This window comes from Motacilla alba, chromosome 6, assembly GCF_015832195.1.
Source record: "Motacilla alba alba isolate MOTALB_02 chromosome 6, Motacilla_alba_V1.0_pri, whole genome shotgun sequence".
NCBI lineage: Eukaryota > Metazoa > Chordata > Aves > Passeriformes > Motacillidae > Motacilla > Motacilla alba.
Genome location: NC_052021.1, coordinates 31,550,550 through 31,565,664, shown reverse-complemented (window position 1 = coordinate 31,565,664; position 15,115 = coordinate 31,550,550). Strand labels below are relative to the sequence as shown.

Below are 15,115 nucleotides of genomic sequence, written 5' to 3'. Positions count from 1 at the left end.
TCCCAAAAATTACTTCCTCCAAGCATTATTTCACTTCACTTCTCAGATGACCAGATCATCAGTAATATTGCAAAGTCTTGACAGCCTCTACAGACCATAACAATAAGTGCTACAGAATTGAACTGTATATGAAATCAGTATAATAAATAAATAACTAATGACTGCTTTGCTCCCTTTTTCCTCACTGTACAATATAAACATTCCATTAAATAATTTGTGTTTGAGCAAAAAAAAACCCTAAAATCTTGGACTAAAACATTCTCTTACTTTAAAAGCTCTCCCCAGGCTGTGAAGCTAAACACAGTAACCCCAGAACTCATCCCATGGATGTGAAGTCCCTCTGCTCAGCAAAGCCCCACGCTCGGGAGCAGGGCAGCAACCACACAACTCCCCCTGCTCACAGCCACACTCATTAACAGGAAAGGAACTAAATAACCCATGACTTCATGTCTCAAAAGCAGGAGCAGTTCAAGGTCTTGTCATGCCACACTGTCTCTTCCAGGGCACACCAGAGGGACACAAATGTCCTGGGGCAGCAGCCACACACAACAACCTCCCCTCCTGCTGGTGCTGCTGCCAGAGACACAGACACAAATGCTGATGGAAACGTTGATAAAAACAGGACGTGGCTGAGAAGCTTCTTACAGGTTTCCTGAATTAAATATAAACAGCTATCTTAGTCATTCCTTTTAATTTTTCCTCTCCTCTCCCCCCAGTAATTACACTGGAACTGTAGGCAGCAGATGGAATTGCGTTACTGATGAAGAGTTAGTAAGGTCCAGGGACAGACTGTTCCTTTCTTTGGTGCACAAACAGAGGACAAGCCTAAACCACATCCCTGACTTTAGTCACAACACACAGGAGCACGAGAACAGCCACTTCCCAAAGCACTTGTCCACTCAGGACTAGGATCACCAAAGCTCTTTGTGAGTGTGGTTTACCTTGATTAGCTTATACCCACAAAGCTGCTTTGTGCCATATGGGACAACTGCCCAGCTACCTCTCCTAAGAAATTATCTCTGCTTTCCTCACTCCTTCCTTCCTTTCCTTCCTTCTGTTTGTCCAAACTGGCCTGATGCTGACACAGACACCCAGAATTCTCAGCCCCATCAAGTGAATACAAACAAATAAATAAATAATGATTAAAAAGCAGGCTGTTTCCTTTTTCATGCAAAGGCCTTTGTCCTTGGCTAAAAATGTCTCTGTACTAAAATAGTAACAGCATCCTCTCTATACCAAGGCTGTGACTATATAGGGGCACACGGAGAGCAGTGAAAGTTTAAGATTTTTAAAGCAGAAAAAAGTGAACTGCTAAAAATAAGTGAATGGTGAACATCTGTTTGGAGAGCAAACAAAGAGCTGCAAAACCCAAACAATTCACAAGAGGGCCCAGCCAAACAAGACCACCACAGGCACATAAATTATGCCCCTGGTGTTATGGACACACAAAGCTGCCCCAGTCTTACAGCAGCACCTGTTTCACCCACACTCTTCACACAGGTCCTCATGATCATCTGCAGCCCTTCAGCTGCCCCCTCCAAACCTTTCCACATCAAATGAAACCATTTTCAGAGATATTTTGACTAATGAGTGTCATTCCCAACACTAAAGCAAAGCTTGCCATCAACACACCAGCATTTCTGGGAAAGCTCTGCTCCCCATCCTTCCCAAAGCCCGGTGTCCACTCCTCCTCCTGCTCTGACAGACTGCATAAATTGAGGCAGGGGAGCACAGAACAGAAACCCTGTCCAAAATACAGATTTTCTGTTCACTCTGAGTTCTCCAGCCTAACACTGCATCAACTGGGGTCCATGTATCAACTCATGGGACTTTGATCACCTCAGACATGAAGTGGCTACATTAAAACCTCTCCACAGCTCTTACTAAAACAAGATTTTCCATTAAACTTTTTTCTCAAGTAGTAATATTTTAATATTCTTGCAAGAAGAATACTACCAAAAGGCCTAAGTCTTCTCAGTGCACAATAAAATATACATTGACCAGTATTTACCCTGTGGAGACGAGCTGATTAGAAAACAAGCATTTTCAAGCACTATCTCTGATAAGTAAACCTCAAAAATAATTTTCTGACTATCTGTGTGCACAGACAACGTGGGTACTCCCTGTTTGTGCTGCCAACACTGAGAAGTACAGCCCCAAACACATGCACCAAGTGCCTTCTAAGCTGTCATTTTTTCCTGGGCATTTGAAGGTTTGGGTTTTTTCCCCCCAAGCCAGGAAGGAAGTTACAGGGAACAGACACTGCTCAGAAGTGTTTCACACCTCTAACCTGGAACCCAGCTAAGCTGTGGTCTTGTACAGACAGGGCTCTCATTTGCCTTCTCCACCTTTCCAACCCAAACATTCCTCCTGCTACACAGAAGTCCTGTTGCAGAGCTCTGCACCTGCAGAGTAAAGAGAAAGCTGTGCCTGGCCAAAACTTCTCCTAGAGCAACATGTCCTGGCAAATCAGAGTGAACTTGGCCTTTCATTGCTGAACAAAAATGCTTGGCAGAACCACCAGTGAACTTTTTACCTAATTCTTTTCAGGGCACTTCTCTGTAGATAAATAAAATCTCACTGAGCAGATGCTAGCATGCTGTCCCTGATCAATATGGTATCAGCAGGAGAGAGGCAGTCAGTCACCCTCAAGAAGCCAAACAAAGATAGAGTTTCCTGACTGGACAGATGGAGGGACAACCTGATCTGTTACTCTGCCCTGCCATCTGGAAGCCATTTAGCACAAACTGACCCCCATCATGCACACACCATAATTTTTCCCTGTCAAAGTGCACACCATCTGCATGATGTGACACCCCTGATGGGGAAATACACAGAAACAAAAGCAAATTTAGTAAATAACTACATCTTTTGGGGGAAACCACTTTATGATTGGACCTTACTGCAGACAGACTGGAATAACACCATGGCATTCAGAGCCCCTGTAACATTTCCATTTTGCAGAGGTACCCAGTAGGCAGAACAGAGACATCACATGTGTGTGCACTAGGGAATTGTACCCAGCCACACTGAAATGCAGTGGTGCTGTGCTTCTACATAAAATGCTAAAAAAGCAGAGAGTTTAATAAGATTATTTTACTCATATCAGCAATAATCTGCTCCGTGACACAGGTGAATTGCTGATGACAAATAAGGCAATGACATGAAAGAAAAAACATCACTGAGGCTCCTCCCTTGGGTAAGAAAAGCCCAGTCCTGCTACCATAAGCCCAGCGTTTTAACACTTTCATTTGCTACCAACTTCATGCTGTTAGCACAGCCCATGGAAATCAGCAGAGCTGCTGCAGGAGGAGCTGCACCAGGACTGAACACACAGGAGTTAAAGCAGGGGTTCAGCTGCACTGGTTTAACCCCTCCTCTGCCAACCAGCTGCCACCTGGGGGTGGGCACAGTTGCAGCCTCTTAACTTGTGCAGTACTTAAAAAAAACAAACAAAAGAGTTAAAACCAACAAACACAGAAGAAGCACTCACAGCCAGCTTCACTCTAGTTGACCACAGTGTATTTCTCTGTCAGTTTCCTCTGTTCCAGGAACTGGAAAACTACCTACATCCAACCTGAAATATCCCTGGCTTGCCCCTTTTTCGTGCTGAACCCTTGCAAAAATCCTTGCAGCTCCCTCAAGGCCAGGATTTGGAAACCACCAGACCCTGTGGTTGCTGCACAGTCCCTGTGCCCTCACCCCTACTGGGCTCAGCCACCCTGGATGAGGCAACCACAGCTCAGCACCAGCACAGCCTGTGCCACTGGGGTGGAGCAAGGAACCCCGAGACAGCCTTCAGACATTAACAATAAAGCATTTAAAAGGCACAAGTTATGAAGGAGATCAAAAGAAAAGGTATAATATAATTAACTTGAAATTCCAGATTGATGTGAGAATGCAAACAAGAGTGAATTGATGAGGTTTACAAGAAACAGTGAATTAAAGCACTCTGAGATTGCTCTCCCTAAATGTTTAATCATAGACAGCTTGTGTGCCTTTTTCCCTGCAAACAGCAAATTATCACCCCAAGGGCACACAATCTTCTGTTCCAGACTGCAGTCCAAAGACCATATACAAATCTTTCTGGCACTTTTGGTGCCTTTTTCATGCTTCCACATTCAGAAAGTAGTTCACAGCTCCACCTCAATTAATGCTCACTCTTTTCTAACTGCCTCACTACTACGGCCAACAATCCATTAGCAAGAAAAGCAGAATCCACAAAAAACCATCAGTAACCCAATTACATTTGTTAAAAACAAAAGGCACACAACTTTTTGAGTAAAAACTTACAAGAACTGAAAGGAATCCACATCATTAGCTTCCCACTGTAAGCTTCTCTAGATCATCTTACTCTGACTGTAGGAAAAAGTTTGTTTCTCACAGTCTCTCCCAGCCAGCATTGGTGACTAACCAGCTTGGGGACTGGTGGCAGACCAGGATGGGCTAAACAGCAAAGTGACCCAGCTTTTAAGGTGGATTGAGCAAACCACACAAGGTCCCTCCAGCCTTTGATGGTGTATTATTGTGACTTCAGCGAACAAATGTAATGCTAGCTTAAATATACTGTGTGTGTTTACACTCCACTGAACTCCTGGTGATTGAAGGGTACACACACCCTACAAGGCTTCCTCTATTGTTCAGATAAATTTATATGCCCCAAGATCCTGACAACCCCACCACCACCAGCACAAAGAAAGCAAGTTTCCCTTCTCAGTGCAAGCAAAGGCAGACAAAAAGGCCAGAGTCCAACAGAGATACCTGAATGCCTTATAATCAACATTACACTGTTTAAAAACTTCTCAAAGAAAATGCTCCAAGGATTATTTACCTTGTACTAATAGAAAAAAAAAAAAAAAAAGCATAAGCACCTAAAAAAACACAGGGTGTATATTGAATCTTCACATGTCACAACCCTCCTATGTGCTGAAGTGATAGAATCTCAGGAAAGGGTAAACAGAATTTTCTTCTGAAGGTTTTGACAAGGGAGGATTTAAACTCTGGTAGAGATCTCTGCTGATAGATAGAGGCAGACTCAGCAAACCCATCAGCAATGGCTCCAGCAGACATTTATCCATGCAAGGAGGGTGGCAGCAGTTCCTCAGCCAGTGCTGAGCTCCTGGTGCTCCATTCCCCTGCAGCAGGGAGAGGTGCAGCCACCGCCCTGCCCCAGGCACAGCTCTGGACAGTACCTGGCTGCAGTCAGCTCAGCAGCTCCCACGGGGACAGCATTTCCAAAGGCTGCAGACACAGCTGAGGGATGCTCACAGGGATCCAGGGGAGAAGCCAACTGATTATCATCACCTGGCCCAGCAGGGCTGTGGAGAGAAAAGACAGAGAGAAAGGCAGCCTTTAATGTCTGAGTTATTGCAGATTTACTGCTGTTTATCCTTCTGAATCCCTGGACTTGGGCATGAATGAGCTAACTTGTGTGTTAGGGAACACAGAGGAAGCTGGCATTTTTAATCTAAGTTGCTTTTGCTCCCACAGAACTGAAGTCTCTGGGTTTTTGTCTGACTTACAACTGCAGGAGCAGTGAGACAGTACAACCCAACAGCAAATGAACCCCATTGTGCTCCCGATTATGAAAAGCAAACAAGAAATGGAGCTGCAGCTTGAACAAGAGAAACGACAAGATCCCCTCAATCAGAAACCGCAAAGTACAAGGAGCTTGATGCTGCCTTTCTCCTGAGCTGGGGGGACTCAGCAGTGGGGCACGGAGTCAAAGGTGTCCAGGTGCTGTGGAGAACACCCACAGGGAGACATGCAGCCTTGTCCCATTCCTGGGAAAGGCAGAGTGCCACTGAGTACCAGCAGCTCGTGACTGAACAAGCCCCTTTGGAAACACACTCCTGAATCAATAAGGAAAGGAGCCTCACTGAAAAAGAGACTTTGTTTATTTTTAAGAGACACCAAACCATGGGAACCCCCTGAAAACAATGTTTTTGCTGCCTACTTCAACCTGACTTTGCCACGTGACCACTCAGAGATCAGGGCCCTGGAAGTATCAGTTTTCCCTAAAATTCACCAAAATTCTCAGGTTATTTGTAAACCATAAAGTGTGACCTTCAACTGCTGACGGAATTTCACACCACCCTGGACCTCCTCTGTCCACATTGTTTCCTGTACTACCTAGTGAATACAACACTGAACACACTGGGATGGTACCACACACAGATGGATTTGAGGTGCATCAACTCAAAACTGTCACGCAGCATTTGCAATTCCAGCTTATAAATAAAAAGCCCTAAATAAAATAAAGCTCAGAAAACTGAGCTTTAACTCTAAGTGATTACCTCCTTACCTAACTTCAAATCCAGAGATGGGGGATGATTCCCTACTGTAATTTAATTTTGAATTAAAAAACATAACAGTTAAAGTTTACTATAACAATGTCAGTGTTGTTCTGGTAATGACTGGAGGTACATCTGAATGTACTCACACTTCCCATATTTTATCTAAAGGATTCTGTAACATGTTCATGTGGGAAAAACAATTACAAGTCTGAGCAATTGACTGCCCACAGGTTCTCTGGTTTAACCACACCTGAGGGCTCTGCCTGTTGTAGGGACCTTTGAGCCAAGGTGTTTACAGGTTCCAAAGTCCTCTGGATTATTATCACAAAGGGACAGGTTTACATTCATTACTGAGGTGCAGCTGGGGTGTCCCCTCTGGTTTTCCCTAAAATGACTGTTTAGAAAGTAGATTTTTGACAACAGCACTTGACAATTTCTTTTTATGTACATAATGAGTGAACTGAGGAGATGGGCAGGTTTTCTTCTTGCTGTGACACAGCACTAAGACTATTCCTGTAAACAGCTAGAAAGCACAGCACAAACCCAAACTGCAACTGAAACTGCTGTGCCCCAACCTGGCGACAAGTGTTTGCTCCTCACCACTCACGTTTCCCGCACAACCAACTCCTGGATAGGGATTTTCATAGTTTATGGACAAAGTAACCTGAAACTCAGGCCTGGGGAGGTGATGGAGAAGCTGCTCCTTGCCAAGCCACCCTGCTCTGTGCTGCACAAACAATGAAGCCATCCACAGGCTGCTCAAACGAGTTCAACAAGTGACATTCCCAGGAATCTCAACTGCCCTGGGCTCTCCAGGGCCTGCCACCAGGTCCCTGCTGCCAGCCCTCTGCAGCCACCAGCCTCTAAGGCCAACTTGTTGCAAGAACTGAGCTCCATAAAAAGGCCATGGGCCTTCTCCATTCTGCCGCCTCGGTTCTGGGTCCAGCCTGGAAGAGGATCGACATAAAACTGCTTCCAAATTCTACTTACGACAGGCATGACTGAAATAGTTTGCAAAGGAAAATACCTCACAGTTTAACAAGCAGTTGCTTACCAACAGCTGCAGCGAGCACACTAAATTCAGCCCCAAGACCACGGGGTTCAGTCTGTTATTAGTGTGTCACAAGAGAAAGACACTGCCCATCAAGTATCCTTAGGCTCTTGAGTTTCACAATTTCACTTTTAAGGCCTCTACTTAGCCATGAAAAGAGATATTCCAAGTCACTGTTAGAAGGCAGGTATGCAAATAAAAAGTTTCAGGCAAAGCTGGACCAACAGTGTTCATTATATATCAATGAATGAATGAGAAATAACTTCATAAAGCTAATTTCTTCTTAAACACACAGGTCTTACTCTATGTAAGAAGGCTTCAAACAAAGGCAGAAATTTAAGATACACACAGGGACACAATTTGGCACACATGGACACAGAGACAGGGAGTGCTGGGTGCTCTGGTGGGTCTGTTTGCTGCTCTCCTCCTGACATCCCTGAGACGCAGACCTTAAACTCCTAATTTCATAGGAAAGTTATAAAACACTCTGATACTGGTGCTGGAGACAGAAGGCAGCTCCAGGTCTTGGCATTTACTCCCTGTCCATGTTTTTCCAATCAGGAGAGCTGGATGAGGCTCCCTTTGAACAGTCAACAATAGCTCCAAGTTTACTCCAAGGGAAACCAATAAGCATTTCAAACTCTGCTATCTCCCAGCCCCAAACATTTGGCTGCTTTTAATGAGATAAGAGCAAGATTTGTGGATTCTGCTCTTACTCCAGAAATCTCTGGAAAATGGCACCAACAACCACAAGGCAGGACTGAGCTCTCAGTGCTCTCACCACCCACTGTTTTGTTTTCTTCAGGACACAAGATGTTCTCACTGGGTGCAGAAAGGCTGACAAACAAAACCCTTTACATTTCATACTTGGCTTTCTAATACTTTGGGCCAATGAGTCAAATTTCTAAGCCTCAGTTTACCCATACATAAGAAAAAGTATTAATCAATCCCAGAAATATATTGAGAGAATTTGCTATTTCTGTTAAGCTCTTACACTGCAATTCTTTGGAAAGGAAAAAGATCTAGCAGCACCTACATCAGTTACAAAGTCATTCATTCAAACACACTGTAGATCATAAAATTTGATCAATTTTATTAATTCCTTCGTAATACTAATCTTCTCACAGTTCAGTTTGCAGCTTATTAACCATACTCACTGAAATAGAAATTCTAGAAAATCCAGCAATAACCTGTTACAGTAGCTCTATGTCCCTTTGGTATTTCTGTTCTTTAAAAGTATTTCCATGATTACTGGGAATGAATTACCCTGTCAATGATTCAGCAGAGATGGAGGTAAGAAGTTATTTCTCATATAAGAAATCAACATTACAGGTATCACTAACTGAAGCTAAACTTGTTTAGGAAACACCCCAGACCTGCTGCATAAGATACAAGCAAAGCATTAAAAACAAACAAACTCCTCTTTTTTGCCCTCCTGCACTACCACTTATGAATTAATTTAAAACCCATTTAAATATCAACAGCATTTCAGGAAAAATATGAGTTTCTAAGATTAAAATGGAAAGTGTGGCTTTATTTCCCAAGGAACTAAGGGAACATCCATCCTCACAGGACAAGTCCATCCACCAGCAGCAGCTTAAAAGCTCAGACTGGGGGTCACTTTTGCTGGTCACTGTGCTTAGATTTAGCCAAGGTTTTACTTTCACCAGCTAAAAACGCACTCACAGTCAAAAGCTCAAGTTTTGGGCAATACACTGCCTTTTGTAAACCCAACAAAAGACCTACTTATGCATTTAAATATGTGATTTGGGAAAAATCTCTCAAATTCCATACTCTGAAGAAAAAACTACGCTGCCAGTGCCTGGCACCAGCACTTTGTATTTAGGCTTGGCCTGGGCCAGGCTGAGCCCTGCTGAGCTGGAGCTGTGCAAACACAGCAATGAAGGTATCCAAGAAATGAACTGGCATGTGTTAATTAAAAACAAATAAAACCCCTGTCCCAGAGGGGGAACATGAGTTTGATGCCCAATGCATGGCAGCAGAACCACACTTCTGGAAAAAAGGCACAGTCACCAAGGGACCAGAACTGGCTCCTGGGGGAATTATTCCAGATTTCCATGATGTTCCCCTGAGCAGGACTCGAGGAATCAGCAGAACAGGTCTGGGAGCTGGGTGACAGTGCCTGGAGCACGCAGGGAGGGTGGGGCAGCACCTGAGTCACACCTGTCCCCAAGGGAGGGACCTGCCACCACCCTGGCTGGCCACCGTCCTCGTGGCCACCCAGCTCCGGACACACGGCTGTGCTTCCAGCAACGGGAGAATCCCTTCCCTTCCAGCACAATTCCATCCCAACACCACCAGAAAGGCAAACAAGTGCAGGAGCTGGTTCTGGAGACGTGGAATCATTCATCCCAAGGCTTCCTGAAGGCAATGCCCACTTGGAGAGCAGCCCAGCTGTGCAGCAGCTGGCAGTGCCCGCAGGTAACTCCCGGCGTTCTGCTGGAGCTGTCAGGGACCCTGCACGGGCATTTCCAAAAAATGCATTTTTCTGGCACTCGTTGTGGAAACCCTGACAAGACAGAGGAATTATCTTGGCAGGGGACGGGGTTTAGTCACACATTACCTGCGGTCCTGCACTTCCTCTCTCACCCAGCCCTCCTTGCTTAGGAACCCCCTGATTTCTGTAACCAGTGCACCCAGGTTTGATCAGCTGTAACAATAAAATAGGATTTTTTTTTTTTTTGAGCGTGCTACATTACTGCGGTCGCATTAAAACTCAGGGTGAGTTGCTACACTAAACAAACACAACTATATTAGATTCAAATACTTAAAGGCACTGAAACATGTGCTACTGCACTACTTCCTTTGCAAACTAAAAGAGGGACGGCAGAAAGCCACAGAAAAGTGTCAGAAGTATAAATCTCGCCTGCACAGGATGAATAAGCATATTTGCTGTAATAACTGTCAACCATTAAAAAAAGCCCATCACGTCACCACGAGCAGCTTTTAGAGGCTCGGAAGGGCTCTCGGTCACGTCCTGATGTCACTGGAGCAGGACTGCAAAGTTCCCAAATCCCCAAAGTTCCTAGCCAGCAAACCTGAAGGAAAAGCTCCTCAGTGCAAACAGCACACGCAGAGTCTCCTCCTCACTCCTGCAGAAACCCCAAACCCAGCCAGAAACCAGGGCAGGAGCCACAAAACCACTGAGGTTTTGGTTTGGGGGGGGGAAGGAAGGAGAGTTAATCCTGACCCAGAGCTGGAGGCAGCGCTGTGGGAACGGGAGAAACAGCTTCCACAAGAAAAAGAAAAAAAAAATCCTTAAAAAAAAAAGAAAAGAAAAGGAAAAGCAAAAAAGGGGGAAGAGTAACTTTCTCACTCACAAGTGTGTACTTACCAACGCCAGGAAACAACCAGCAGCGCTGCTGCCCGCAGTCATCCTCGCCGTGAGCGCAGCCCCCCGGCGCAGCCCCTCACTCGGCCAGCGCCGCCCCGCGCTGCCAGCATCGCGGCCGGGCACCGCCGAGCCCCGCTGCCTCCGCTGCTCCGGGAGCCCACAAAGGCCGAGCAATGCGAGCCCGGAGCTGCTGCTGCTGCTGCTGCTGCTGGCAGGCTCCTCCCATGAGGCTCCCTGAGGAAAGGCCGGAGCGGCCGCGCTGCCGCGCCCGGGTCCTCCCCCGCCGGGCCCGGGGCAGCGCAGCCCGCCCGGCCCGCGGAGCTCCGCGACACAGCGGCAAAAAACAGCGACTAGCCCGGCTGACCGCCTCGCACCTGGGCTGTCTTCCGATTTATTGACTTTTTTTCCCTCCCTCTCCCCGGTTTTGCGGTGGAATTTCGGAGTTTCCATCCGCTGGAGGGGAGGGGATGTGGAGGGATTAAATTACGGTGTGTGTAACGCTCAAAGCACACACACATAGCTCCCAAGGCTTTAAGAGTCGCTTAAGAAGAGCCTGGTTTAATTGATGATGTTTGGCAACTTCCTTTTTTTTTTTTAAATAAAGTTTCAGTTGCCCAACTTTAGAACTCTTAAAAATGTTTTCAGGATGAAGATGTGAAGTTCCTCACAACTTTCACTGATGCATTGTGTGTTTATAGCTAAACAAGTAACTTTTTAAAAAAATCTAAACCAAACCATTTTTAATCGTGGCTTAATTATTGGGTTAGATTCCAACTCCTAAAGTCACACAGGTTTTCTCCTAGGTTTTTTTACCTGCCTTCTTTATAGGTTAATCTCCTTTTTCTGTATCTTCTTTCTTACGGATCTCTTTACCTGCCTTCTCATAACTTCCTTTACCTTCTTTCTTATGAGTTTCCTTTTTTTCCCATAGGTTTTTACCTGTTTTCTTACAGGTTTCTTTACCTCGAAGAAAATGGAGCGGTTTTAATTAGTTGCCTGCCCTTATTAATCTCTTGGGTTTCCTATGGGTTTATTACAACACAAAAGAAGGGCTTTATAGGTAATTAAGTCTGCATGGGGATACACCAAATTGCATATATGAGCTGCCAGCGCCCAAGGAATTAATTGTCTCTCCCCAGAGAGATTATTATCATGTTTATAACACACCATACAATAACCATAAGCTTTGTGATATCTCTCCCACAGCAAGAGAGTTGGTAGATTGGGCATTTGGTAAGCAATACCAGATATTCTGGATAAAATCTGGGGTTACAGAGACTCAGTTTAGCTGAGTTAGTTTCCCAGCTGACTCCATGTCTCCAAACTCCTCAGCTGTGGTGCCAGCCACATCTTGGGTGACAAAACTAACACTTCCTCCTCAGAGCTCAGTCCAGCCCCTCGCAGGACTGTGCATCTCTTTTTAATATTAAGGTCCAGTAATGATAAGTCCTCGTGGACTTTTCAAAGCACCAGTTCAGAGCTGGGCTACAGGGGGGAAAATACATTATTCAATTTTAAAAATTTTAACTCTTTTGTTAAAGAAGTCAACTGTTTCTTCTAGCTCTTGTCTTATCTTTTATAAGCCAAAGGGGGCAAGAGATTTTTGTTCAGGTGAATTTTGTGTTAGAGGAGAACTTTCCATCTAGTCTGAAAGCAGAAGACAGAGATTTCCCCTCCACGTTGCTGCTTTTAACAATTCAGATACCTGAACAGGAAATAGAGGACTATCCCCAGACACCAAATCAGACACTGTAATGGGTTAAAATGCTGAAACAGCATGGGTTAAAATGCTGTAATGTGTTAAAATGCTGTTTGCTTTTCATGGGGCAAACACTGTGCATGGTGTGGGGAGAGCTCACTGGGCTGCAGGAATTGGAGCCAGCAGCACCCACTCTGACAGCAAGAATTAAGATGAACCTCCGAGTTAAAACTTTCTGGGAGAGCATCTCTATCATATCCTGCTTCCCAAGCAGTAGGAAACCAGCCATGGCAACCTACTGTGATTTTTGATACAGGTACAAGGATCCAGTCCCCCCTCTCATTTTGGGGGAAATTAACCTTTTTTTGCCATCTGGAAGCCATTTCACAAATAGCTTCTGCAGGTATAACTGCTCTGGGGGAGAAGGGAAACCCTGGAAAGAGGATGATTCATTAAAATAAATTTTTATTTTCTTTGCGAGCAGCAGTCTGGCTCAAAGCCATGGCCACAGACAAGCCACGTTCCTGCTAACAGAACCAAACCCAGCATTTTTGGAATAAATGCTCATTTTTCTCCAACAGCATGCCTCTACCTGTTTATTCCTTAGCCTTTTGCTGTGCCAAAACCCTTTGACCTACAGTGAAGCAATTTCAAGCCACCTTTGTCACAGAAACACTTCCAATTGTCTCCCAGTGGCCTCTGCTATTTGAAGGTAGGAATCTGATAAGCTGAAACTCCAGGTAGAGCGTGCTCGGGTGTGCCTGAGCTACCTGAACTGAGGGCTTGGGGAGTACAGAGGGAACCAGCTGAAAAGCACAGGGAAATAAGAGATAAGCTCCCAGCAGACAAGGACAGGGCAAGGGTGGCTGGGGCAGACCAAAGAGCTGCCAAGGAAAGCCTTGCAAAGGTTTCTCTGGAGGCCAGAGCAGCTGATGAGAGGGACTGGGAGCAGGAGACATCCCACAGGATGGCTGTGCCAGAGTCCAAGCCCTTCCCTGGCTCCCAAGGAGCCACAAGGAAAAGTCCAGAAAGCATCAGGATGGGACATACCAGGGGGGACACTTAAAAAATGTAAACTGTGGAATCACAGAATGGGTTTGGCTGGAAGGGACATTTATAGGAGCCACCCCCCTGCCATGGACAGGGACACCTTCCACTGTCCCAGGTTGCTCCAAGCCCTGTCCAACCTGGGCTTGGGCACTGCCAGGGATCCAGGGGCAGCCACAGCTTCTCTGGAAAATCTGTTCCAGGGTCTCACCACCCTTTCAGGGAAGAATTTCTTCCCCATATCCAATCTAGCCCTGCCCTTTTTCATTTTAAAGCCATTCTCCCTTGGCCTATCACTACATGGCCTTGCAAAAAATGTATGTGTGCTTTTAAACTGCTCTTTGTGAAAACTTGGTGCCCATTTTAAGACCCTTCTGCAACAAATCCATACAAATGTACTTCAGATTTACAATAAAACAGGAGTTTCTTGTTTGCATTTCCTGACCAGAGGTTCACAGTCATTCACTCTGCAAAACCACAGACCCAATTAACTGTAGAGAGCCTGGCTGAGATACCAAGCCATGTCTGTAACAAACACCTGAACTTTATATTTCCACTTCATATTTCCACTTCTTTCCACACACAAATTGCCCACAACCATCATTTGTGGTGGCTGAAAACTAGGTTGTGCATTTCCCAGCAATTTGTACTGGAAAGGCTTTAGGATGGCTGTCTCTTTAGGTTCCCAGATTTTCATCTTAATCTAAAGGAAAGTTCAGTGTTAACCCATTACATCTTGGAGGATCAAAGTGATGGGAAACTGCCATTTTGCAAATTTCCAATTAGAAAACCTTAGGCTAGACTCAAAGCCTCACAAATTCCAATGATAGCTTCTCTAGCAAACCAAGTTTATTTGGAGTTTCTACCAGAAGAACAAGATTTGGAGAATGGTAGATGTAATATAAGTTTCACGTATCATCACAACATTAAAAAAAAAAAAAAAAAAAAGAGAAGATGTGGAAAATTTTGGAGACTTTTAAACATTCAGCGAAACTAACTCTCTCTTTTGAGTGTTTAATGACATTGTTAGGAAGGGGAAATGGAATTTTTAAGTGTCTATTTATTTTTTTCCATAGTTGTTAGTAACTGAGCAATGTATTCATGCTTTTGCTTCCATTCCAGGAAACAAATCCAATCTTCTCTGTCTGCTGCAGAGTTATTCTTAGCTGGCTTTGATATTTCTATCAGCTAGGAGAGCATAACAATGTTATCATGGTTACAAATTCCAAAGATTTTACATAAGCTCTTGAGTGCCTTAAAAAAATTTTTTAAAGGCTTTATTGATTACACTGTTTGTGTTTCAATAGCCAAAGCAGCTCGGAAAAACAATCTGGGGAAGAATTTTAAAAAGGCAGTTTGATGAGTTTCATGGAGCACGTGCTCCATGTTTTTCAGAGCACCATGGACAAAGAGAAGCCAAGATGGACAAGCTGGAGGCTGGGAAACACCAGGCCAATGAATCACTTAAATCCTACTTGCCTACATACAGCCTGTCTTCCTAATTTGATTTTTTTACCTGTTGAAACAACTAGACACCCCTCTTATTCAAGCAGAGCAGGACAACTGCTCTGTGCACTAAAACTGTGGTTTTAGTGCTTGTAGGGTGGGCTGGTTGGGAAAGGATGGCAGGACAGGGCAGAATTGTCCCTGGCTGAGCTACCAGAGGC

At 44.8% G+C, this 15,115-nt stretch overlaps 1 protein-coding gene across 15 annotated transcripts in view; it reads right to left on the bottom strand.

The window, feature by feature from the left end:
• The window catches only part of TACC2 (transforming acidic coiled-coil containing protein 2), a 129,589-nt gene that overhangs the window by 69,123 nt on the left and 45,351 nt on the right, over positions 1–15,115 (bottom strand). For all 15 annotated transcript variants that reach the window (XM_038141695.1, XM_038141699.1, XM_038141707.1 and 12 more), the window contains one exon: positions 5,193–5,318. In XM_038141695.1, the coding sequence (XP_037997623.1) occupies positions 5,193–5,318 (126 nt within the window). The remainder of the gene's footprint in view (positions 1–5,192; positions 5,319–15,115) is intronic.